This window comes from Podarcis gaigeae, assembly GCF_964106915.1.
Source record: "Podarcis gaigeae genome assembly, chromosome: 15".
In the NCBI taxonomy this organism is placed as follows: Eukaryota; Metazoa; Chordata; class Lepidosauria; order Squamata; family Lacertidae; genus Podarcis; species Podarcis gaigeae.
In genome coordinates this window covers 30928833-30953910 of record NC_139692.1, presented here as the reverse complement: position 1 = coordinate 30953910, position 25078 = coordinate 30928833, and the positions used below count along the sequence as shown (strand labels likewise).

The 25078-nt window shown below is 48.8% G+C and overlaps 2 protein-coding genes and 1 pseudogene across 5 annotated transcripts; 1 reads left to right on the top strand and 2 right to left on the bottom strand.

The window, feature by feature from the left end:
* Positions 1-335: 335 nt before the first annotated feature.
* LOC310832676 (claudin-4-like) lies at positions 336-13558 on the bottom strand. Of its 3 annotated transcripts, XM_083714849.1 has the most exons (3): positions 13444-13544; positions 5162-5289; positions 336-2523 (listed from the first exon to the last, which is right to left on the bottom strand). In XM_083714849.1, exons 2-3 carry the CDS (start codon positions 5274-5276, stop codon positions 1859-1861), a joined length of 780 nt encoding a protein of 259 aa, XP_083570975.1. In that variant the 5' UTR covers positions 5277-5289; positions 13444-13544; the 3' UTR covers positions 336-1858. The 3 variants fall into 3 exon arrangements, with proteins under 3 accessions (XP_083570975.1, XP_083570977.1, XP_083570976.1); XM_083714851.1 differs by lacking the exon at positions 5162-5289 and having other exon boundaries at positions 13444-13558; XM_083714850.1 differs by lacking the exon at positions 5162-5289 and having other exon boundaries at positions 336-2520; positions 13444-13543.
* LOC310832693 (claudin-4 pseudogene) lies at positions 6023-8003 on the bottom strand (annotated as a pseudogene). The gene has a single exon. The product of its transcript is annotated as a claudin-4 pseudogene (transcript).
* Positions 13559-22166: 8608 nt separating the features above from the next.
* On the top strand, positions 22167-24304 carry CLDN3 (claudin 3). The gene has a single exon (XM_083714872.1). It carries the CDS (start codon positions 22277-22279, stop codon positions 22922-22924), a length of 648 nt encoding a protein of 215 aa, XP_083570998.1. The 5' UTR covers positions 22167-22276; the 3' UTR covers positions 22925-24304.
* Positions 24305-25078: the final 774 nt, after the last annotated feature.

Here is a 25078-nt window from a genome sequence, read left to right as displayed (position 1 = left end):
AGAGCGAGAAAATGCTTCTTTCTGTAAAGGGCTTAACTAAAGTTGACTTAGCCTAATGGAGAAGAGAAGGATATATAAAAGCAGTTCCTGGCGATTTAATACAATGTGCATGCATGCCTTCTAAAGAACAATGGGTGTGGGCCATTTAAAGGAGATCAAGGCTCCAGATAAATACTGACTTCCTGCCCACAATTAATGGAGTCGCAGGACCTCTTGGCTCCAACAGCTTCCTTGTGGGCAGAAAAGCCCCAGCTTGGGAGTCTCCCGGGCCAAATGGGATTCTTGCCTTTAAGGCAAGATTGCCACAGCACAGCCCTGCGGTGATACATCAATGCTCCATTAAAGTTGTATTTTTATTTGCATTTTGCACCTGGCTTACAACCTGCACCAACTTCCTTGTGCTCTTTTTTGAGGAGTCACTGCTTATTTTAAAACACCAAAGTTTACATAGGGAGGACACCTCTCTCCCTCCTCTCTTTTTACAGGACGAATGTGGGTGGGGTTTGCAGAAGCTGAACAAAGGCGTGCGAGCGCAGATTTATGCTTTTGGAAATGTTACACAGCCTCATGCTAGCTTGGGTTGATGGAAGTTGGGTGTCCAGCAACATGGAACTGACTCTCTCAGAAAGGCTCTACTTTGTTGAAGGTTTTTAAGCAGAGGTTGGATGGGGGCCTGTCAGGGATTCTTTAGCTGTGGCTCCTGCATAGCAGCGGGGTTGGGCTCGATGAGGCCCCTTCCAACTCTATTTTGGTGATTCTGTGATTCCATGATTCCATATCCTCCGACATTTCTCTGACATTCTCTTCCACATCAAGAAGCTTCTCCTACATTTGATCTTGCTGCAAACATATACATCATATTCACATCTACATCGGTCACCTTGAGCCAATTACAACCTCTCGGTTGAACCTACCTCACAGGACTGTTGTAAAGAAAAAAAGGTGCGAGGGAAGGGAATGTGCGTAACACCTTCAACAGATAAATGGAATTTGAAAAAAATTAAGCTGTAAACTGCCTTCCTGTCAGGGAAAAAGGCAGGATATAATACTAATATGAAGATGATGATGACGATGATGATAAGTGTGAGAATGATCAGGAACATACCAGAGAGTAAATCCCATTGAACTCAGTGGGACTTAGATCTGAGTAAAAATGCTTAGGATTTCAGTGTGAAGCTGCACAGTCTTTACCCAATTACCTGAGAGTAAGCTCCATTGAATACAGTGGGACTCATTTCTCTACAGTAGACAACGTAAGGCTCCATTTACAATCAAGGAATAAACACGTTTCCTAAAAATGGCTTGCTGTTGAAGCATTGCAATTTTAAGTGGATTGGCGACATTTTCCTTCAAGGCTTCATACACCAGCTTCACCATTTCCTTCATTTGGTGCAGGAATTTTATTCTCAGTATAAACAGGACTCCATTTTTGCAGCTACTACACACACACACACCACTTTTAATTGTTTTCCGAGACGTGGAGGGGAGGAAAAAGGGAAATTGTGACATTGTGGGATCAAAACAGAAACTGGGACTGCTTCTGTAATTTGGGACTGACCCTGGAAAACAGGGACACTTGGGAGGGTATGTGATTCGATCTGCCGAAGGTTGATATGGCTGGAGAACCCGTGGCCTTCCAGATCTTGCTGGACTGACTACAACTCCCACCATTCCCTGATCACGAGTCATGCCAGGGATGGGTGTCCCTTTAGTACCAAACGCCCCCTGAGTTCATACTCCAGCAAGGAGTGACTTGCAAGAAGCAACATGCAGCTTCTTTGTTCTCCCCCTTCACAAATCCTATAGAAGTGAGAAACCTTTCCCCTCCTGAAGCGAGAGGTGCGCCCCCACATAGCAGTCAAACATAGTCTTTCCGGGCATAGCTGCCCGGGGTGGAGTGCCTCCCCCCAACCGAGTATCTCACTGGGTAAGGTTTGGTGCTCCCCTTCTGTGGGAAGTGACAGCACAGCATGGCCCCTCCAAAGACCAGGAGGGCACTGGCTGCCCATCCCACGTACAGCGAGATGCCCAGCTCTCGCTTCAAGGCCTCGGGCACCAGGGGGTTGTAGAAATTGCTGACGATGGCGCTAGCAGACCAGGAGATGGGGACAAGCAGAGTCAGCCCGGCCATGATGAACCCCCCACCGGCCACTGCCGAGACTCTCCCCTTGGCCTCTGGGTCCTCCACGCAGCGGGTGCACTCGGCTCCGGTGATGGCCACGAGCAGGGCCAGGGCGGAGATGGCGATGGAGACCACCACCAGGGCGCGGGCTGCCTGAAGGTCAGCGGGGAGGTCCAGCAGGGAGTCGTAAATCTTGCATTGCATCTGGCCGGTGCTCTCGTAGACGCAGTTCATCCACAGCCCTTCCCAGAAGACCTGGGCCACGATGATGTTGGAGCCAATGAAGGCCGTCACCTTCCACATGGGCATGGCACAGGCCAAGATGGCGCCCAGGAAGCCCAGGACCGACAGCACCAGGCCTCCCATCTGCAAGGCCAGGACCGCCATCGTGCTCCCCCCTGCTGGGGAAACAGCACAGAGGGCGGTTAGGTTGGAAGCAGGAGCCTTGGGGTTGGGAGAATGCCAGATAAAGCTTCCCAAACTTTTCAAGAGCAGATTGAGGGGATTCTGAATACAGTAGAACCTCAGTTTTTGAACGTAATCAGTTCTGGAAGACCGATTGACTTCCAAAACATTTGAAAGCTGAAGCATGCATTTCCGGAAGCATTTCTGCCCAGAAAAAACTATACGGAAGCCATGTGGCACGTTCAGATTCTGAAAAGCGTTCGAAAACCATATAGGTTATAGTTATACTTATAGGTATAACTATACTTATAGGTATAACCATATACTTATAGATTTTTGGCGTTCAAAAGCCGAAACGTTTGATTTTCGAGATGCTTGAAAACTGAGGTTCCACTGTATATTGTCAGGAGCCAGAGTCAGGAGTATGTCAACCACAAAACACCCGGTTTCAGTGAAGTTGACCCTTTATTCAAAGAAGCTAAACAGCTCTGGCTGTTTACACGTACATATACCTACCTAGGGGTACGCAGGGTTATGCATACCCCTACACAGTTTGTGAATCTTTGTACTTTTGTCCATTAACTATTTATTTTTCCCGATTTGAACTATAAAATGGTAGTTTTCTTGAGTCAAAATGAGAGTACCCCTAAACGTTTTTTAAGAAAAAAAGCACTGCATACATACATACATACATACATACATACATACATACATACACAGACCATATGTATATGGTCATTTGAGCTCTGCCCCTTAGATACTTTTAGCTTATGAGATACCTTTTCAAGAAGGGCAATTTGCCAAACCCTAGAGCGCCAGCAATCCAAATTATGAAAGGTTTTCCAGGATTCGGCAACACAGCCCCAGGCTGCCACCGAGAGATGAATATTAAGTTCTTTACTTCTCAGATCCCACTCCATTTTTGTATACAGGTTCAAATTTGCCAGGTGGGAAGATGGAGCAATCATTTGCTGAGTTATCAAAGAGATCTCAGCAAACACCTCCACCCCAAATGCAGCCGCCTTTGAGCAGGCCCACAGCCTGTTTTTCTGGCCGCCACACCTGGCAGGGAGTGGGTACGAGGGGGTGTAGTTCAGGGGGTTGTAGCTCAGCTGCTGCCAGCCCTAGGAGACTAGTCTCGGCTTCCGGCTCAGAGAGGAGGAGACCCAAGCGCTCCCATGGAGTCTGCGTTGCATTGCCACCTCTTGAGCAAGAGTCTCCTGTTGTGGCGCTGGCCATGAGGGAGGAGTGCCTCCTTCCGCACCCTCTCTCTGTTTGCCCTCCCACCCAAGATGGCGGCCGATGTGAAGCCATGAGGCGGCCTGAGGCAAGGGACGGCCTGCCTGCTTCAGCCCTCGCGTGGGAACAGTGTTCAAAAAATCTGATGTTCAAAAACATCTCCACCTAAGAAAGAAGCTGTAGTGTGAGGAAATAACCTGCCGTTGCTCCAGAATGATGTTGCTAGACCAGGGGTCAGCAAACTTTTTCAGCAGGGGGGCAGTCCATTGTCCCTCAGACCTTGTGGAGGGCTGGACTATATTTTGAGGAAAAAAATAATGAACGGATTCCTATGTCCCACAAATAACCCAGAGATGCATTTTAAATAAAAGGACACATTCTACTCATGTAAAAACACGCTGATTCCCGGACCGACCACGGGCCGGATTTAGAAGGCGATTGGGCCGGATCCAGCCCCCAGGCCTCAGTTTGCCTACCCATGTGCTAAACTATGGCTCTCGCCATTTTCTCTGCTGTCTACTAGGAGTCTTCAGAAGGCCGCAGGGCCCTGCAGATAGTATGGAACTGTTTATGTTGAAAGGATGGAGACAGACTAATATAGAGACTTGCCCGGCCTCCCCTCTACACAGCTCCAAATGGCTTTTATTTTATAGAAACATGGACTTCAGATCTATCTGTGTCCCCCGCTATAATGCTGAAGCAAGACATCCCAACCAGTATAATACTGGCATCTGCAGACCATGCCCCATTGACTGATCAGGTTTTCTACTGTGAATGTTTAGCGCATCAAAAAGAGAGAGAAGGGGAGAAGAAAGTCAGAGAGAAAACATTTCCTTTCAAGCATTTGCTTTGCTTAAATTTCTCATCTGGTCCGCTGATGGAGCTTGACTGGAATGTGTTCTCTCTCTCTCTCATAATGTTCTAAGGACATGTCATTAATCTGAATGCTGGAAGATTCAGGACAAAGAAAATAAAGTCCTTCTTCTTGCCACAAATAGTTGAACCATGGAACTCATTTCCACAGGAGGCTGCAGTCTGAAATCCTGCCCATCACTTTAGACAGTGCCGAGCTAGATGAGCCCATGACCTGATTCCATACAAGGCAGCTTCTGATGTTCCTCTGGGCTGTTTGCAAACTCAAAACTTCCCCTTTTCTTGCTCAAGAGACCTATCTCAGCTCTTTACCTCTCAAAACCAGTTCTATCCCCACCCCTGGCACACACATGCGCCCCAATCTGGTATACGGTGTCTTCTTCCTCTTCCTTGGAATTACCAATGTGCCAACACAAAGGTGTCAGAGCAATCAGGTTACTAAAAGACTCACCCACCTCCCTCCCTGCCCGCCCGCCCACTAAGCAGCCGGAAAGATGGTTCAGTCCTATTAGGAATATTTACCTGATGTTCGTGTTGCCCCACCTAACAGAAAGGATATTGTGGAGGTGGGGGAAGTAGCTACAAAATGATTGCGGAATAATAGATTTGTAGAGTTGGTAGGAACCTCAAGGGTCATCTAGTCCAACCCCCTGCAATATAATGCATTTTAATATTATTTACATGAATGTTGGCATTTTTTAATGTGCCCTTTCCCCTCATGTACACATTATTTGGTTGTGCAAAATTCAGAGAGCTGCAGGATTTCAAAGGATGACTTTTTTGATTTGCAAAATGTTTTGGGAAAGCAAATCAGGCTCAACTTGAAATGCAAACCAAACCAAATTTCTCCCTGCCCTTAGACACAAGCCAGTGTTTATTCATTTCCCCCACCCTCCACCCCATTCTACCTCAGGGACCTTCAAGGTTGTTAATGATCTAGCAAAAAACAACTGAAGAGAAATATATAAGGGTCAGTGATCAAATACAATCCCTGAAAAAGGGGCACAAGAGCCCCCATAATTTATTTAATATTTATTTGTGGCATTTATATCCCACCTATTTTCTCCAAGGAGCTCAGATTGACTTACATGGTTCTCTTCCTCCTCATTTAATCCTCACAACAACCTTGCTAGGTAGATGAGGCTAAGAGTGAGTTTCAGGGGTGGTGGGGAATTTGAACCCTGGTCTTTCCCAGGTCCTAGTCCGACACTCTAACCACTACACCACAGCTGGCTCCCTTAAAAGGCTAAACGTCACAGCCCCAAGAAGATGATAGAAGATCTTGCAACCGTTAATGAGAAAGTGACTCATTTCCCCCTCAGTGCAGAAATGATGTAAAGAAATTGGATGAAAGGAGTATGTGGAATGGAGAGGACAGAAAGGTATGCTTCTTTTTTGTTATTTATTCAAAGCGTTTCTAGGCTGCTGGATGGAATTTACAATCAAATAAAAGGCAATTTGAAAATGCAAAAATAAAATACTGAAACACACACGCGCACAAACACCAGAATGCCTAACTTGAGATTCTCTATCTCTCTGTCTCTCTCCCACCTCTCTCCCCCTCTTCCTACTCGGGCATCCCTGATTCAGGCAGAGGCAGGATATGAAAAGCCTGGCTGTCAAAGGAGAGATCAGTCTCAGAGCATCGCTTGGGCCACAGAAAACAGGATAGTTGGATGTTACTGTAGCTGATGGGAGCACACAGCCCTGCTGGCTGGGGGCACTGATGGAAGGGTGCCACACTGAGAAGGCCAGCATAGGTCAAAACACCCACTTCCCCAAAAAAGATACTGACTGAAAAACCAGAGGGAAAGAGGTTCAGAAATTGACCTGGAGCATCCTGAAGAGTCTCTGGAGGTCCCTAGCCCCAAATACAACGTTTCTGTCAGCAACTGGTCCCCAAGGTTGCACCCTGTGAGCTTCGTGCCCAAGTGGGGATTTGAACCCTGGTCTCTCCCAGTTCCTAACCTGTCACTCTAACCACAACACCACAATGCAGAGTCTTAGCACCCAAACTCTCACTGGCTTCCCCTGCCACTCCACAGTTCCAAGCCAGGTAGCGAGATGCAGCTTCAAATCCTAGGCAAACCCAGAAATGCTCCTGGAACACAGAGACACACACAAACCCTCAACCCCCACCATCCTGGGGCTGTTAGTCCCATCCCTTTGTGGCTCTTGAGTCTCAAAGTCTTCCCTCAAAAGCTGCAGTCCAGCTTAGAAATCTAACATCCGCCGGGTGGTTTGGAATCTCACTCTGCTTCTGCAGCTCAAAGGCGGTGTGGTGGAAGCCAGTTCCCGGCCTGCTTTGGGTAGGTGGGTGGTGGTCAACCTAGCCGCATTCCTGTTTTAGGATTCGGTGGGCACAGCAAACAAAGGCCTGCTTCCAGAGTCAAGACACAAAGTGCAGGGGGTGGGAGAGAGACTCAGGCAGCGAAGGAGGGTCGCTCTCCATCTGCAGTAAAACCTACTCAGTCGCCTTCATGGTGGAAAGGTCCCTCAGGAGAAGGGGATGATCCTTAGACGTAGTTACTGGCAGGCACTGACCGCGCCGCCATGTACTTTGCTGAATATGGCTTCTCACTTTTCGGAGGGCAGTTGCAGCACAGCAAGGCCCCGCCGATGATCAGGAGGCTGCTGGAGGCCCAGCCGATGAACAAGGAGGGCCCGAAATCCCGCCTCTGGTTGTAGGCAAGCATGGGGTTGTAGAAGTCCTGGATGATGGCATGGGTGGTCCAGCAGAGGGGGATGAGAAGCAGGAATCCCGAGAGGATGAAGAAGACTCCAGCCGCGATGATGACCCGGGCCTTGGGGACTTCCTCCTCCACGCAGTTGGTGCACTTGCCGCCCAGGATGGCGAAGCAGGTGCCCACCACCGCCAGCACAATGGCGATGACCACCAGGGCCCGGCCAGCCTGGATGTCCTGCGGCAGGCCCAGGATGGCCTCATACTGCGTGCACTGCATCTGCCCGGTGCTCTGCATCACGCAGTTCATCCACAGGCCCTCCCAGATGCGCTTGGAGAGCAGGATGTTGTCTTCCTGGGAGATGGCCACTTTCCACATGGGGAGAATGCAGCACACAAGTGAGCCCAGCCAGCCGATGATGGAAAGGGAGATGCCCAGGACTTGGATTCCCATGGAGGCCATGGCTTCTGGAACTTTGGTCTCCCCTGCTGCGCACCTGCAGCCGAATGGTGAGCGGGAAGACTTGGGAGTGTGAGGCAGGTGGGGAAATTTGGGAAAATTATAGGCTGCAACAGTGGGTGGAGTTTCCTGGCTGCATCCTGGCTGAGAGGACCCAGAGGCTCAAACCTGTTCCCCGGGATTCCTCTGCATCATATAGGCTGGGATTGTTGCGGCACATCTGGGACGAGAGGGCTGAGTTTCCCTGTTCCTGTATCACTTGGGGAAACCAGCCAGGGATAAGATGGGATGGGTGAAAGAGGCTGGCCGGATGCTGTTGAATAGAAAAGGTGTTGCAGAGCTGGGGGAAGTTCAGAAAAGGGCTTCCGGAATGATCCAGAGATGCAGCCACTCCCATAGGTGTGAAGATTTTGCTATGTTTTTGGCACCGTAGTTCAGGGGGAAAGCGAGTGAGAGTTGGCAAGATAGACACTTAATAAATTATGCATGGCACGGGGAAAGTGACTCAAAGGGACCCAAAATGTCATCTAATCCAACCTCCTGCATTGCAGGATAGAGAAAAGTTTTTTCTCCCTCTTTCATAATGCTAGAACTCATGAACATGCCATGAAGCTGAATGCTGGAAGATTCAGGCCAGAGAAAAGAAAGTCCTTCACACCGCAAATAGTTAAACGATGGAATCACTTCCACAGGAGGCAGTGATGGCCACCAACTTGGATGGCTGTAAAAGAGGATTGGACAAATTCAATGCAGATAAGGCTATCAGTGACTCATATCCATGATGGCTATGCTCTGCTTACATGTTCGGAGGCAGTAATGCTTCTGGATATGAGTTCCTGGAAATGCCAAGATGGGAGAGAGAGCTCTTGTGCTCAAATCCTGCGTGCAGCTTTTCCGTTGGCTGGCCACAGCAAGAACAGGGTGCTGGATTAGATTGGCTTGATCCAGTAGGATCTTCTTATATTCTTAGGTTAACTTATTGAATAGTTTGATTCGATACATTCAGGTCTGAATCAAGACAACAGTTTCCTATCCCATTCCAGGGGCTGATTTACTCAGCAGTGCTAAGTAAATTGTGGGTTGTGAAGGTCCATCGGGTTCATTTTGCAATCATTTCAACTCTGGCTCTATTTTCCACCACGTAAACATGATTTCTGTTGTCACTAATTACCACTGCTTCAAATGGTCTTTTTGCTGACGTTTCGGCTCTGATCGACTTGCCACGGACTGTAGCTGTTGCATGCCATTGCCACTTAATGCCAACCTTTGCCATTTTGTTTCCTTATCACCCATTTGTGCATAGAGAGGGATACACCTGACAATAGAGGAACGTGTTCCCTGCCTTAGGTAAAAGTGGGCTCTAATCCACAGGAAAGCTTCTGACAGGTGCCAGGTGTGTAGCTCAGGGACAGAAGATTTGCTTTCAGTAAGGAAAGTCCCAGAATTGATCTCCAGGTCAAAATGAATCACGTAGGAGATGATGGAAAGGCGGACGACTGCAGCTCCGTAACTGAGCTCCTGTTTTGCATGTTGGCAGTCAGTGTGAGCAATACTGAACTAGGTGGAAAGTTGGACTGACTCATTCTAAGGCAGCTGCTTTCTACATTCCTGATTGGGAAGGACTGGTGTTCTGTGACAAAGCATTAGCTTTGCTTGCAAAAGCTCCCAGGTTCAATCAGGAAAAGCAGGAACAATTGGATTACCAAGCAGGGTGGGACACAGCGTCTCCTTTGCATGCAAAGCGCCCAATCCCTGCTGGCATCTCCAAGCAGAACTGGGAAAAGACTCCCTAAGACCTTGGAGAGCTGCTGCCAGTCAGTATGGATAATATTGAGCCAGATGGACCAGTGGTTTCACTTGGCAAAAGGCAGCTTCCTGTGTTAAACCTTTAGTCAGAACAATGAGGACTGGAGCCTTGGGCTGTTTATAGAAGAAAGGCTGTAGTTCTGGCCGGTAGAGCATCTGCTCTGCATGCAAGAGGTCCTGGGTCTAATCCCTGCTGGCATCTCCAGGTAGAGCTGGGGAATAGACTCCCTGCCTAAAACCACAGAGAGCCATTGCTGCTGCCAGCCAGTGTTATGAGAGCAAGCTATCTAGGTCAATGGCCCTCCCATTTCCATGCAGTCTGCTCCAGACATCGTCTTGTCCTCCTTGGAAGGCGTGAGGTCCACAAGCAGCAGGGCCACGCCCCTGCCACTGAAAGCACCAAACCGGTCTGGGCAGTGAATGTTACCAGACACACCGCACAACAACAGCAGCAGCAGCCAGCAAACCATCATCTCAGAGGTCTGTGGAAATAGAAGCCAGGGAACGTGGAGGGTGGCTCCACTCAGGGCAACCTGCTGCCATCCACTCCTTCCCTTGTAAACATCTTTAGGATCACAGCCCCTAAACGACGCGGTGAATCGGATAAGATCTCTTTAATCAAGCGACCGCCCTAATAAGGTTGAGCACACTGTTAAGCTCACAAGCGGAGTACTGGAAAGACACCCCCCCCCCCAGTATTCTCATAGGAGAAGGCTAGCATGGACCCACAGCTAGAGGCAGTAATGCTTTGGACATTACTGCGAACTGCTGGTTCATTACTGGACATTACTGGGAACTGCTGCTGGGAACTGCTACGAGGGGAGATGGTGCTTGTGCTCAGGTCCTGCTTGCGGGTTTTGAATCTGGGTCTCCACAGTCCTAGACCAACACTCTCATGCTCTAATTCTGCACATTTTCATGGAGCGACATAGACCAAGTCGATAACATTGGGGCTGGGGCTGCCCAGTATCCCCACCCACCCTCTTTGGGCTGCCTGGTTGATGTTGACCCATGAAAGGGCATTTTCAGTGGTGGCTCCCTGGTTGTGGAATGCCCTCCCTCGTGAGGTGCATCTGCTTCCCTCATTATTGACTTTCAGGAGGATTTTTTTTTTTTACCCAAGCCTTGGTGGCAGAAAGACACTGTCCCAGATAACACTGAAACTACCAGCTGAGTGAATGCAACTGTTTAAAGCTGTTTGCATGATGTTTCCGAACGATGTTGTTGTTGATCAGTTTCCTGCCTGCGGCTCCTTAGGGAGGAAGGGAGGGGTGTACGTTGAATAGATGATGAAGATAAAATAAAGGTAATGCATTCAGACGCCTGGCGAAAACAGCGTGTGGCTCACGCGGGGTGCATTAAGTGCGCGACACTCTGTTGGGGAGATTTATTTGCAAGAGCAAATGTGCGGGTGTTCCTTTTGAGGAGGCGAATTCTCAGGTATTCAAGGCATACCTATCTAGGAACGTACTCTGGCAAAGGAATGTGAAGGGCAGGGGCCGAGAATGAAAAGTTCTTTGTCATGAAAGGCTGGACAAGGGCCAGCGAGGGATCTGCACAGCTTGTTGGCTTCCAGAGATCTCTGCCCCGTATTGCCCTCCATGCTTACAGCAAGCAGGCGATGGAACTAAGACCATAAGGAGAGCCTGCTGGATCAGGCCAGTGGCTCATCCAGTCCAGCATGCTCTTCTCACAGTGGCCATTTTCTCCGGGACGCTTGCAGGGCATGAGGTTAGGTAAAGGTAAAGGGACCCCTGACCATTAGGTCCAGTTGTGGCCGACTCTGGGGTTGCGGCGCTCATCTTGCTTTATTGGCCAGGGGAGCCGGCGTACAGCTTCCGGGTCATGTGGCCAGCATGACTAAGCTGCTTCAGGCGAACCAGAGCTGTGCACGGAAATGCCATTTACCTTCCCGCCAGAGCAGTACCTATTTATCTACTTGCACTTTGACTGCTAGGTTGGCAGGAGCAGGGACTGAGCAACAGGAGCTCACCCTGTCGCAGGGATTCGAACTGCCAACCTCCTGATCGGCAAGTCCTAGGCTCTGTGGTTTAACCCACAGCGCCACCCGCGTCCCATCAGGCATAAGGTTATCAAGGGCTATTAGCCACAATGGCTGTGCTCTGCCTTCACAGTTGGATGCAGCAAGGCTTCTGAATCCCAGTTGCTGGAAAGCATAGAAGGGGAGGGTGCTTTTGTGCTGGAATCCTGCTTGTGGGTTTCCCATTGGGGCATCTGATTGGCCCCTGTGAGAACAGGGTGCTGGACTAGATGGGCCATTGGCCTGTTCCAGCAAGCTCTTCTTACGTCTTTGTGGGCTGTTTGGGGAGGTTCCCTCTCCCTTAGGGGTTTATTTTCTAAATATTTGTCATACTTTTGCAAAACTGAGGTTCATGCAAGCCTGCTGATACTTCCCTGCTTGGGCGGTTTAGTTTTGGCTCTGAGAACGAGTTAGCAGCTAGTAGTCATCATACACCAGTAATGGTGACACTGTTCTGAGAAAGCCCATGCCGTCAGTTCTGCTTGCAAAACCATAGAGCTGAGCTAGTTATTCATTTCCGTCTGTTTGCAGAGTTCCCAAGGCCTTGGAACAGGCCCTTTCCACAACTCAATATGTTTTTGAAAGTTCTGCAGCACTTGTCAAGTGTGAGCAGAATCGATCCAGGCAAAGTGGTTTGCAACACAGCTCAGGTCTTACAAACACAGCATCTGAACAGCTTATCTTAGCAGCCAGGAAGATTGTCAACAGGAAATGTCACCAAAGGTGGAACTGTCCCACAAAAAAACAAACTGGAGAGGTCAAAGGTCAGGAAAGGAGATTAATGTGTAAGGCCAGGTCACTGCCGTCACTTCCACCTGACCAAGGCTAAGTCAACCAGGACAGCGCCAGGCCTAAGAGCCAGCAGCAAATCAAGGATGCTGTCTCAGGAAAACAAAAGTGGGATTTGAGTTGCATCTCCATAGATCAAGAAATGTAGCTGAGCAGCAGAGCATCTGCTTTGCATTCAGAAGGACCCAGGTTCAATCCTCAGTGACATCTCATAATAGGGCTGGGGAAAAGACTCGCTGCCTAAAACCTTGGAGAGCTGCTGCCAGTCAGTGCAGACAGTACTGAGTTAGATGGACCAAGGGTCTGTTGAAGTATATGGCAGATTTCTACAATCCTCTATAAAGCAGCCCTTGGTTTGGAACTGGAATCTTAGCTCGGTTGTTGAGCACCTCCTTTGCAGGCAGAAGGTCACAGATTCAATTCCTGGCATCTTCAGGCAGGGCTGGGAGACCCTCCCTGGAGACACCCCTATGCCTGTAACCCCAAGGAGCAGCTGCCAGTCAGTGTAGACAGTACTGAGCTAGATGGACCCAAGGGTCTGACTTGGTAGTTCTCAGAACAAACAAAGACTACCTGAACACACAAAGGCTGATCTGGGGAGAAATGATACTGGGCATTATATCAGCTGAATAGCTCACTTGGTTTGAGCATGGTGCTGGTAATGCCAAGGTTGCAGGTTCGATCCCCATAAGGGGCAGCTGCATATTCCTGCATTGCAGGGGGTTGGACTTGATGATCCTCAGGGTCCCTTCCAACTCTATGAATCTATATGAGCATGTGGAAATACCCCTGTGGGGTGCCAGTCTCTCTCTGGTGGGATCCCAGCCTGTCTCAGGCAGCATTTGACCCAACCCACAACAGCTGGGCCCATGGCACCGATGCCCAGAAACCTCTTCTTCCTTTGCCAAGGCAATCTGGGGTGCTTCAGGCAGACTGAAGGTTAGCCCCCTGTTTGCTGAGCCCCTGAAATGCCCAGCTGGGCCAGGACGTGGCTGGGGTGGGGAAATGGGGGGAGGTCCACTCACCTGCGGAGCTCTCTGCGGCCTCCAGCGAGCGAAGGATCCCAGGAGATGGCGGAGGGAGGGAGGGGACGGGAGGGAAGGGGCGGCTGGCAGGGGTCTCTCCCTGGGCATGGAGTGGAGCTGCAGAGCGAGCTCCTTGAGAGGGGAAGGCTGGGCCAGGCAGGTCGCCAGGGGAGGCGGAGAAAGCCACAGGGGATCAAGAGCAGGTGTGCGGAATGTGTGCCTGGAATCAACAGCCTGTCCTGGAGGGAAGGGAAGGAGGCAGCTTTGGCTAAGGAGGCCCAGCGAGGACGTGAGTGCAACCAAAGACCTGCATGGCTGAGCTACTGCTTTCCAACTCATCCTGCCTTGCAACAGTGAATCCTGGAGGAGAGTTTGGATTTGATATCCTGCTTTATCACTACCCTAAGGAGTCTCAAAGCAGCTAACATTCTTCTTTCCCTTCCTTCCCCACAACAAACACTCTGTGAGGTGAGTAGGGCTGAGAGACCTCAGAGAAGTGTGACTGGCCCAAGGTCACCCAGCAGCTGCATGTGGAGGAGCGGGGACGCAAACCCGGTTCACCAGATTATGAGTCTACCACTCTTAACCACTACACCACACTGGCTCTCCTGTGAGAGAGATGGGGGGAGAGAATGTCAGTGCACGCTCAGGAATTCCTGCAGCAGCTGTCACAGAGAGTAACTCCCACCCCAGATACCTCGTTGATTATTTTTTATTTTGTGACTGATATATTACATTTATATCCCACTTTGTTCTCCAAGGAGCTCAAGGTGGCGTGCATGGTTCTCTCCCTCCTCGTTTAATTCCCACAACAGCCCTGTGAGGTGGGTTAGGCTGAGAGGCAGTGACTGGCCCAAGGCCACCGAGTGAGCTTCATGGCCAAGTGGGGGATTTGAACCCTGGTCTCTCCCAAGTCCTAGTCCAGCATTCTAACCACTGCACCAGGCTGGCTGAAATAATAATAATGGTGAAATAATAATAATAATAATAATAATGATGATGATGATGTTTAGAAAATAGGTAAGAGCTGGGAACGCGATAGATATTGTAACACACAGCCCAATCTCTGAGCAGCAAGAGAATCTAGGGGTTCCAGCACTTACTCAGACTTTGGTTTCTGTGGAATGAAGGTAGGTGGAGACTGTGGTGTCTTTAGGATTATACGGCTTTATTTACACATATATACATCCTGAGCATGGGATGGAAGGGCTCATACTTCCTCCTCCAGGAAGCCCACTTCTGACACCAGTGTTGCATGTTCCCCAATCTCTGAGCAGCAAGAGACTAGGTTCTATCACCTATCCAGGTTCAGTTTCCTTGGGAAAAGGGTCAGCAGAGACTGCAGTATCTTTTGGATTATATAGTTTTGTTTACACATATATACAACCTGAGCATAGAATGGAGGAACTCGCAGCATTAACATCCCAACTGATCTGCCCTCCCCATTAGAGTTCCAGGGCGATCCCCAAAGACATAGCTTTTGAAGGGTCATCCAGATTGACCCACTCCCACACTAAGCCTATAACATTATGCACAGCAGGGAGAAATCTCTCATATCCCTAGGGTTTAAAAGGATGGCTGCATTTCGGGTTGCAAGTTATTTCACAAAACACAGATTTGCTAAGTTCGGCTTCGAATGTGAGTGGGCTCAAATTTCTCCCCCATTCCTAGCAGTGACTTTCAGAAGTAGGGAAGGGCTTACCTTATAGCCCACATGGCCACTCCCCCAAAGAGAGTCCCAAAATGGCAGCAGATGTGTTGATTCTTGGTAACTACACCCACCCACCCCAAATAGCAGGTGGGTTTCAGACAAGTTCTTATTGTCTTTCTGGGGTCTATTCAAGACATTCCTCTTCCAACCAACCTTTTCAGTGGGGATTCTTTATCCCAGTCTGAACTCGTATTCAATTTGAAATTGTTCTCTTATATGGAATTGTCTTAATCTGATATATGTTTTTGTGTGTGCGTGTGTGTATGAAAATGTTTTAATTGCCTTTATACATAAAATTGTTTTATATATGTTTTATTTTTGAGAGTTTTTCATTGCTGAGGTGCTCCAGGATGTTTCACAGGAAGTGATTCACAAACAGAAACAAACAAACAGGATAAGACCCAAATCAATTCAAATCTTTATTGCTGTGATCAGTGAGCAGGACCAAGCATCATATCCAATGTGTTTAGACCAGCTGACAGTCATAAAATTGTAAACCATTCCCCTACTTCCTCTTTGATAAGCTGTTTCAAACCAACTTGAAAGCCTTGTTATCTCCCCAGCCATTTGCCAGAGCATGGAGGGTTTCTCAGTTACCCCACTTAGGCAGAATTTTATTGCTCCTCCTCAGTCAGAACGTCTTGAACTTGCTTTCCCAAACAGCCCTTTTCCAGTAAATGACAAAAATTGCTACTTGAGCATGTAAGGTAAAGGTAAAGGGACCTCTGACCATTAGGTCCAGTCGTGGCCGACTCTGGGGTTGCGGCGCTCATCTTGCTTTATTGGCCGAGGCAGCCGGCGTACAGCTTCCGGGTCATGTGGCCAGCATGACTAAGCTGCTTCTGGCGAACCAGAGCAGCGCACAGAAATGCCATTTACCTTCCCGCCGGAGCGGTACCTATTTATCTACTTGCACTTTGATGTGCTTTTGAACTGCTAGGTTGGCAGGAGCTGGGATCAAGCAACGGGAGCTCACCCTGTCGCGGGGATTCAAACCACCGACCTTCTGATCAGCAAGTCCTAGGCTCTGTGGTTTAACCCACAGCACCACTCATGTCCCACTAGAGCATGTTCAGTGACCCAGAGTTCTGCGGTCGCAATGGATTGCCATGCTCTGATGCCCTGAGATCATTTAAGCTCACTGATGACTTCTGGGGTTTTCCTGCCCTCTTTCTCCTAGGCTTCTTTACCAATAAGGGAAATTACTCTCTAGACAAAGCCAAACACACAAGGTGTGTCCACATGATATCTTTAACAAGTGTACAATCTGTGCGCTTTTTTATACACTAGTTGAACCGACACCTGTACAGTTATTCCCAGATAATCGTCAATGAGGGTAGTGTCTGTGGTCCTCCGTAATCAACAGCTGAGCTGTACAACGATTCCGCACCCTTTCACACAAAAGCTTGCAGATGTGTAGAGAGACGGCTTGTCCAGTGTCCACAAGTGAACAGGCCTACACACAAACATGCTTTTCCTTCCAGGCACGCTTTTTCTGCAGACATCTTTCACCGGGTTGCTTTCTGAAGACCTGCCCATTTGGGTCTCCACCTCCCATAGTTACCTCCCTCGCTCAGTCCCCACATGTCACAGAACCACAGCTGGTGAGGAACACACACGGCCACGTGGGGGATGTTTGTTCTAACTGATGCTAGTCCACATGAATTCTCGTGGGGTTCAGGGAGGTGAACCAGAACGTCCCTCTCTCTGTCCCAGTGCCTGTCTCTCTGCCATCGTTCTTAAGCAACAGCAAATCAGCCGTTACGGAAGAGTGACAGGTGCAGTGTTTGCAAACCAGTGCTCTAGTGAAGAAATTCGAAACCCAGGAGCAGCCGTCATGACTCAGGTCCTGGCTCTCTCATCTCCCAAATATGATACGTGAGAGGAGCAGCGTTCAGAAAGTCCCGTTGGGAAAACGGTGAAGTGAAACCAGGTGGGGCCTCCAGATTTTAAGAGAGGGAATGTCTTGGGTCACATTCATACTACAGATTTAAAGCCCCCTTAAAGCACTTTAACATAAAGGAAAAAAAGATTCCCCTAGGAGGAAAGGTTGCAGCGTTTAGGACTTTTTAGCATACAGAAAAGACAAGTACTGTATGAGGCAGCATGATAGAAGCTTATAAAATGAGAGAAGCTTATAAAATTAAGCATGGCATGGCCAAAGAAGCTGAATGTTGGAAGATTCAGGACAGGTAAAAGAAGGGACTTCTTCACACATTGCATAGTTAATCTATGGAACTCACTCCCACATGGGCCAGCGATGGCCACCACCTTGGATGGCTTTAAAAGAGGACTGGACAAATTCATAGAGGGTCATAGGGCTACCAGCAGCTACTAGTCATGACAGCTGTGCTCTGCCTTGGCAGTCAGAAGCAGGTGAATCCCGGTTATTGGAAACCACAGAAGCAGAGAGGGCTCTTGTGCTCGGGTCCTGCTTGAGAGTTTCCTACGGTCATCTGGTTGGCCACTGTGAGAAGAGGATGCTGGACTAGATGGGCCACTGGCCTGATCCAGAAGGCTGTTCTTAACAGTCATGGAGAATCTTGGGAACTGTAGTTTGGATACTGGGAACTGTAGGTCTGTGAAGTCGGCACCCTTAACAAACTGCAGCTCCTGGGATTCCTCAGAGGAAGCCATACCTGGTAAAGGTATGGTGTGGATGTGACCTTAGTTTGAAGCAGCAATAAGCCACCGAGAGTCCTGTAAGCGCCAACAAGATGTTGCAGCGCGGGCGCTTGAGAAAGGATAGGATCACTTTAGCCTCATTTGTGCTTCTCTCCCCATCCTTTCTGGAATTCCCTAAGGTCCCATTGGTGTCTTCTAAATTTACAGAGCAAGAATTCACCACCTCGGAGGAGGTTAGTTTATAAGAGACCTATGCTAAGCACGTACTTGCTCAGCAGCGTTCAGAAGCATCTCACAAGATGCTTGTTTATTGGGGTCATCAAGGTGGGACTTTCCGGCAAAGGTTGGGGCCTCTGTTATGCAGACTGAGAATGAGCCCCCCCCCCCAATACAATTACTGCATTTGGAAGCTTTACTTATTTATGCATTTATTCAATTTTTAAAAATGATACTGCTTCAAATAATTGCAATATCCAAGCGGTTTACAATAAAAGATACAATGGCGGCAATTAAAATGCAAGTAACATCCAATGCAGTTACCTTGAAAACCAGATTAAGAATAAGATTAAGAAACCACCACTGCATATATCTCAAATAAAAACTGAGCCATGTAGAAAAAAGGAAGAGTCAGAGTCCAGCAAAGCTTGGGTAAACATACAAGTTTGTAAGAAGTGTTTAAAGGTCGTGACTGTCTCCGCCTCATGCCCCACTCAAGGGTGGGCGTTCCAGAGGGGTGTGTGCGGTGACTGAGGAGAACTGCTTCGGTGTTACCACTGAGGAATGATCCTCAGGTCACGAAACAACCGCAGGGTCTCCTCTGGAGACCTAAGGGCACATCCACTCCATAGACTTAAACTGGCCTAACAGTCAATCCTTCTTCCCAGGCAACTCTGAGAATTGTAGGCCTGTGAGGGAGATAGAAATCCCCTGACAATTCCTAGCAGCCCCAGCAAACTATAGTTCCCAGGATTCCTTGAGGGAAACCATGACTGTTCAAGTGGTATACAATTGATATAAATATATACACCTTCTAAAGAGAGGGGGCCCATAAGACCGTTAAGTCCCAACTTAAGTCTAAGATGACCGCATACATGGGTCTGACAAAGACCCATCCCAACCAACGAGAACCACAACACCCAGCTGGTAACAATTGGTCCACCAGTAAAGGTCCAGGGTCCAGTTTGGCCCATGAATTAATTGTATTGAATTCCCCACCCCAACCACCATACACTTGTCCCACACGTGACATAATATATCAGGCTCTGTGGGTGAGCAGACCCTCCAAGTATCCCTGTTTTCTAGGGACACTCCCAGATTCATCCCAGTTTCTGATTTGATCTCAGAATGTCCCGCTTTCTCTTAGGACACCCCTATTTTTACCAGAGACATGTTGGAGGGTATGGCAGGATGTCCCTATTTTCATCAGAGAAATGCTGGAGGGTATGAACTAGGACGTCCCTATTTTCATCCAATAAATGTTGGCTGAAAAACACCTTTGCCTTATTTAGAAAACTATCCCTTATGCCCCAGACTGTAAAAGGTTTTTTATAAGGTATCGCTCTGCCTTTCCATAAAACTCTGGGCTGTGTGATGCGGAGGGCGAAACTCACTCACTTCCTGGTTCCCCACCTCCAACAAGTTGGTGTGGGGCGAGGGAACGGTTTCAGCCTCGTAAGAAAAATGGACATGGTTCATCGCCTCCTCTCTGTTTCCTGGTCCTAAAGAGGCAACGAAGCTATAGAGAAACCAAACTGTTGATAAGAAACGCCTGGGAATATGTACTCAAGGATAGAATAAAAGCAACTGCAAACAAACAGTCTTTGCTCGGGCTGCTTGGTTAAACAAGGCTGCTGCAGAGGTCATCGTCACTTACATAAACTCCAGGGCAGAGCAGGAAAAGGCTTGTGGTCCAGGATGCTTGACTCCAAGAATGGTCAGCCAGTTGTCTCGTAGAGCTGGGGATGGACCATAGATCACCTAGTTTCTTTCCCATGGCTACTAGCCACAATGGCTATGTCCTCCCTCCATTGTCAAAGCAGGCATGCCTCTGAATATGAACTGGGAATCACAAGTAGGGAGAATTGCTGTTGTGCTCAGGTCACGCTTGTGGGCTTCTCATTGGGGCATCTGGTTGGTTGCCGCGAGGACTAGATGCTGGACTAGATGGGCCACTAGATGATCCAGCAGCTGCTTCCTATATTCCTATGCATTCCATCATACATCTGTTCTATCTCAGTTTTTAGGCACTTAAAAAAAATGTAAATGGTCTTGTGCTCATAACTACCATAATTAAATAACTGGCAAATTGCTGATGCCCCAAAGTCGCCCACTCAAGGTGGCAACCTCCCTTCTCCTTGGGAAATGCAGCTTCCTCCTTGGAAATGCAGCTTAATAAAAGAAAAAGAAATCTGCACCCCAATGTGGAGATCTGAAGATTGGGGGAAATCTTAGAGAAACTAAAATGGACAGATTTTGCCCATCCATACCTGGGCCTTGAACCTGGAACCTCTTGCATGCCAAGCAGGCACCCTATTGCCCTGAACTGTGGCCCTTTACCATAGCATGCATGGAGGGGGGGGGGGACACCCATACTGCTGCGACCCTATTCTGTGATATGTGGTTGCTGTTCCAGGATTTTTCTGCCACTGCAAATGCTCCCTAGGTGTGGTGTGTGAAGGGAAAGCTTTTCTGCGTCTGCATCCCATGGACTGAGGGGCCAGCTGGTATTATGGAGGAGTTTTGTGGCACCCATTTGGGGTGAGCGTCCATAAAGGTGTCTCATTCCCCAGGCTTTCTATAATCAGGGATTATATGTGTGCGTGAGATTTCTAGCCTTTAGGAAATTCCCTTGGCAGCTCTGATGCCTTTCGGTGAGTGAGTCAATCAGAGACTGACTTCTGACCAGTTTAGTTTTTTTAAAAAAAAGAAAGTATCACTATACATGTGGGTGTGCATATGATGTAAATATGGACCTTTATTTATTGGCCATCTATTAAGGTCATATGCTTTGAAATCTTATTGAGTCCAACGGTTTAATGTTTAAAGGCAGGGCAGGGAATACCTCTGAGCCTCCAGATATAACCCCCATCAGCCAGCATGAGCAGTAGCAGGGGATGGTGGGAGATGGAGTCCAGAAACATCTGGAGGTTCCCCATCCTTGTGAGAAAGGATCTCTCAGTGCAACAGGCTCTGTAGGACAGACAAAAAGAGGGTGAAGCTGGCAATATATATACAGTGGTACCTTGGGTTACATACGCTTCAGGTTACAGATGCTTCAGGTTACAGACTCCGCTAACCCAGAAATAGTACCTCGGGTTAAGAACTTTGCTTCAGGATTAGAACAGAAATCACTGCCATAGGGCGGCAGTCGGAGGCCCCATTAGCCAAAGTGGTACCTAGTTTTGGTACCACTAGTGGTAACCAGTTTCAGGTTAAGAACGGACCTCCAGAACGAATTAAGTTCTTAACCCAAGTACCAGGGATGGGGGAACTTTTCAAACTCAAGGGGAACATCCCCTTGTAGGACACTTTCCATAGTCACATGCCCTTGTTGGGTATGATCACTAGAGGCAAATGTAGGCAGAACAACGGGTGCAACTCTTAACGTTGTATTGTCCGCAATGGTCCAGCCAGACAAAATCTGAGGTTTCTGCATCTCTCCATCGTCTATCTGGGCAAACAGGAGCTATGATTACAGTTCAAGGTTGCATTCTAGCCTGGAAAAGGTACTCAAGGGCAGCATGGAACAGGACAGGTGAGGTAGTGGGCATGGAGAGAGTCCTGCAGACCAGAAAGAGAAGCATGGAAGGCCAGCTTTGGCCCACAGGCCTCAGGTTCCCCACCTCTGATTTATATAGGAAGCCAAGATGAGTGAGGGGCTTCCTACTGCCTGCCAATGGCCGATGTGGCACCTCTCTCTATTTGCACCCATGTCTGAAGAGGGCTTCAAGTTGCTTGTCTTATAGCACAAGGCAAAAGGCGTCCCTGATAGCAGCTCTGGGAGCCACATAACAACATGAATCAGCCCAGAAGCACACCTTTAGCAACATCCACTTTCAAGCTGAGGTTCAACAAAGGAAGACCCACAGATGAAGAGCCCCCCCCCCCCGACAGGTATGGCCTCTGCCTTCTGCTGCAAATGGGTCCTGCCCTCGCCTGCTAGCCAGATCGTCACGGCAAGCAACCAGCTGGAATTCAGGGCCCGTTTCCAGCTCTGCCCTCCTTAGCAAAGCGCCATCTTTCACGCATGCCATTTCTACAAACAAACAAACGCAGAAAGAGGATGTTCACAGCATGGAAAGGGCATGTTGAGAGTCCGTTAGGGACGCCACGCCCCTGCCTGTGCTAACACACCCCGCCCTGGCTGCAGAACTGTTATAAATCAACCCTGATGAGCTTGGGTTCCTCAAAGGCTCTGCCCGAAACCAAGCGAGCGACAGGCCGCCACCGCGACACTGTGCTTGGAGAAACAGCGACTGACTCCGCAGCAGCAACAACATGTCGATGGGCCTGGAGATCGGGGGCATCTCCCTCTCTTTCTTGGGCTGGGTGGGCTCCATCTTGTGCTGCGGGCTGCCCATGTGGAGAGTCACCGCCTTCCTCGGCTACAACATCGTCACCTCTCAGTTCACCTGGGAGGGCCTGTGGATGAGCTGCGTGGTCCAGAGCACTGGCCAGATGCAATGCAAGGTCTACGACTCCATGCTGGCTTTGGGGGCGGACATCCAAGCCGCCCGAGCCCTGATAGTCATCGCCATTGTCCTTGGGGCATTCGGGGTGCTCCTCTTCCTTACTGGGGCTCAGTGCACCCGCTGCATCGAGGAAGAGTCTGTAAAGGCCAAAGTCACCATTGTCTCCGGGGCGATCTTCCTGCTGGCCGGCGTCGTGACCCTCATCCCGGTCTGCTGGTCGGCCAACACAATCATCCGTGAATTCTACAACGTTTTGGTTCCCGAACCCCAGAAGCGAGAGCTGGGAGCAGCTCTCTACATCGGCTGGGCAGCCGCCGCCTTGTTTCTCTTTGGGGGTGCCTTGCTCTGCTGCTCCTGCCCCCCCAAGGAGGACAAGTACAGACCCACCAATGTGGCTTACACTGCAGCACCCAGGTCAATAGCAACCAGCTACGACAAGAAGAACTACGTGTGAAGTGGGAGGGCAGCCCTGTTCGAGGGTGAAGTTTGAGGTGCCCACCGGGACTCTCCTGACCCTCACCTTTGCTTCCTCCAGAAAAGAGCAGCCGCTGAGAGGGAGAATAGATGTTCAGAGACTTTGCTCAGCTTGCCCTTTAGGGACTGGACTTGCGCCCGAGGACCTGAAAGTCATCCTTGGGAGAGGAATGGACTTGGCTGCCTCCGTTGTCCTCTCCTTTTTTGTGTGGATGTTGTTTGCCTTTGAGCTGAACACTCCTTGCTTCCCTTATTGGACTTCGACCCAACACCTGGCAGACTGAACCCCCAAACCCCATGGCTCAAACTTTGCCTCTCATCCCCATTATGGGGCCAGGACATAACCGCCGACGGTTTGTATAGGCCTGGGAGATTCCTAGCAGATGGCCTGCCTCATGCCGTTCCACCCTTGTGTTAGGCCTCCATTTTCTCTACTATGGATTGTTTTGTGTGGGTTTGGGTCTTTTTGTTTTCCATGGAGGGGTAACTTGAGAAACCAATCAACGGGTGGGGGAGGGCTATGATAATTTTCTGGTGCAGAAAGAGACACACCCCCCCCCCAGTCTGTTCCTGAGCCGATTTGTGTTGGGAAAAGGTCCAATGAAGGTCGGTAGTTGTTAAGAAAACAGGCTTTGGGAAGATAAAATAGACCACTTTGGGGAGGGCACAGAAGGAGGCTGAACCGGTCTCAAAAACGGCCAGTCTTTTTCCGTCAGCAAAATGGCAGAAGGTTAGTGGCTGCAGACCTCCTCCTCTCTCTTTACTCTTCAGGGACTAGTTTGGAAAGAGTGCACGCTGCCATATCTTGCCCCGAGGCAATGAAGAGAAATCCAAGAGAAAACAAACAGTCCTGCTGAAGAAAAGCAGTTGCTATGAGGCAAAAAACCAAAACAAAACAAAAAGAGAGAGGCTGCGTCTGAGCACCTGAGGCATTTTCTTCAGGCGGGGAAGCTCACTGTAGGTTGCTGAGATGAGGGGTAAAGATGGCTGACAGCCTTTGCCTCGTCACACCCTCCTGCCCTTCGGAGTGAGTTCCCTTCGGCCGCAAGGGAACAAGTGGCCCAGCAAGTCTGGCTCCTTGAGGATGTCCAGCGGTGGTCACCATCTGCCACCAATGGCAGCTTAAGCCAAGTAAAATTCACCTTGACTTGCGGTGGATCCCTGTCACCTTTTTCCCCTCAACCCTCCTCTGGAAAGGAGACACAATGTTGGTGGTGGTGAACTTTGTTACACATGCAAGAACGCAGTTTTGCTTCCCTCTTTTGCTTTGTGATATGCTAAGTTATGTGGTATTTTCTGTCTCTCTTTCATCCCCCATCCCACTTTCTTTGCGCCAATAAAACTCTGGTGTACTTGACAATCCAGGACTGGCAAATTCCATTCTTCCAGGAACGGCAACCTGGGCTGGCCACATTTCCAGAGCTCCCCTGTTGTTCTTTTGCTCCAAAGTTTGTTTTACTATTATTATTGCTGTTGCTGCTGTTGTCATTGTGTTTATTAATTTGGTTTCTTGGCTGCCCTCCACTGTGAGATCCCGTAGCGAAAAAGAAATTAAAACCAGTAATAAGAGTTTAAAATCAGAAGAAAATGGTGGGTCTGCCTGAAAATATTTATTTTATTCACAAAATGCATATACCTCTTGATTTTTATAAAAACAATAATCCTCAAAACAGTTTGCAAAAAGAATAAAACAATGAAATTAGCAATGAAAACCATAAATCAACTCTTTGGAACATTCAAAAGATAAAATTAGCAATAAATGCAAAACAGAATAAAACATGCACCTGCATTCTACATGTCTGGGTAGGCTTGTCTGAACAAAAATGTTTTTAGCAGTCGCCGAAAAGAGTACAGTGGAGGTGTCTGCCTGATGTCAAGAGGCAAGGAATTCCAGAGTTCTGGGGCTGCCATACTCAAATATCAATTTAATGCACATGCAGAGGGGGTTGTATGTGGCACCTGTAACAGGGCCACCTGCATCTCTTGGGTGTCAAAGGTCAGGGGGAAAATGTGCATCTTCAGCATCCTCTGTCCCAAGAGGATATGTGGGGATCTTTTCATAGCACTCCCCCCTCACCTGCACAGTTTGCTTGTGTTGTACCGGCCGCAGTGCTAAGCATAACTATAACTGTTG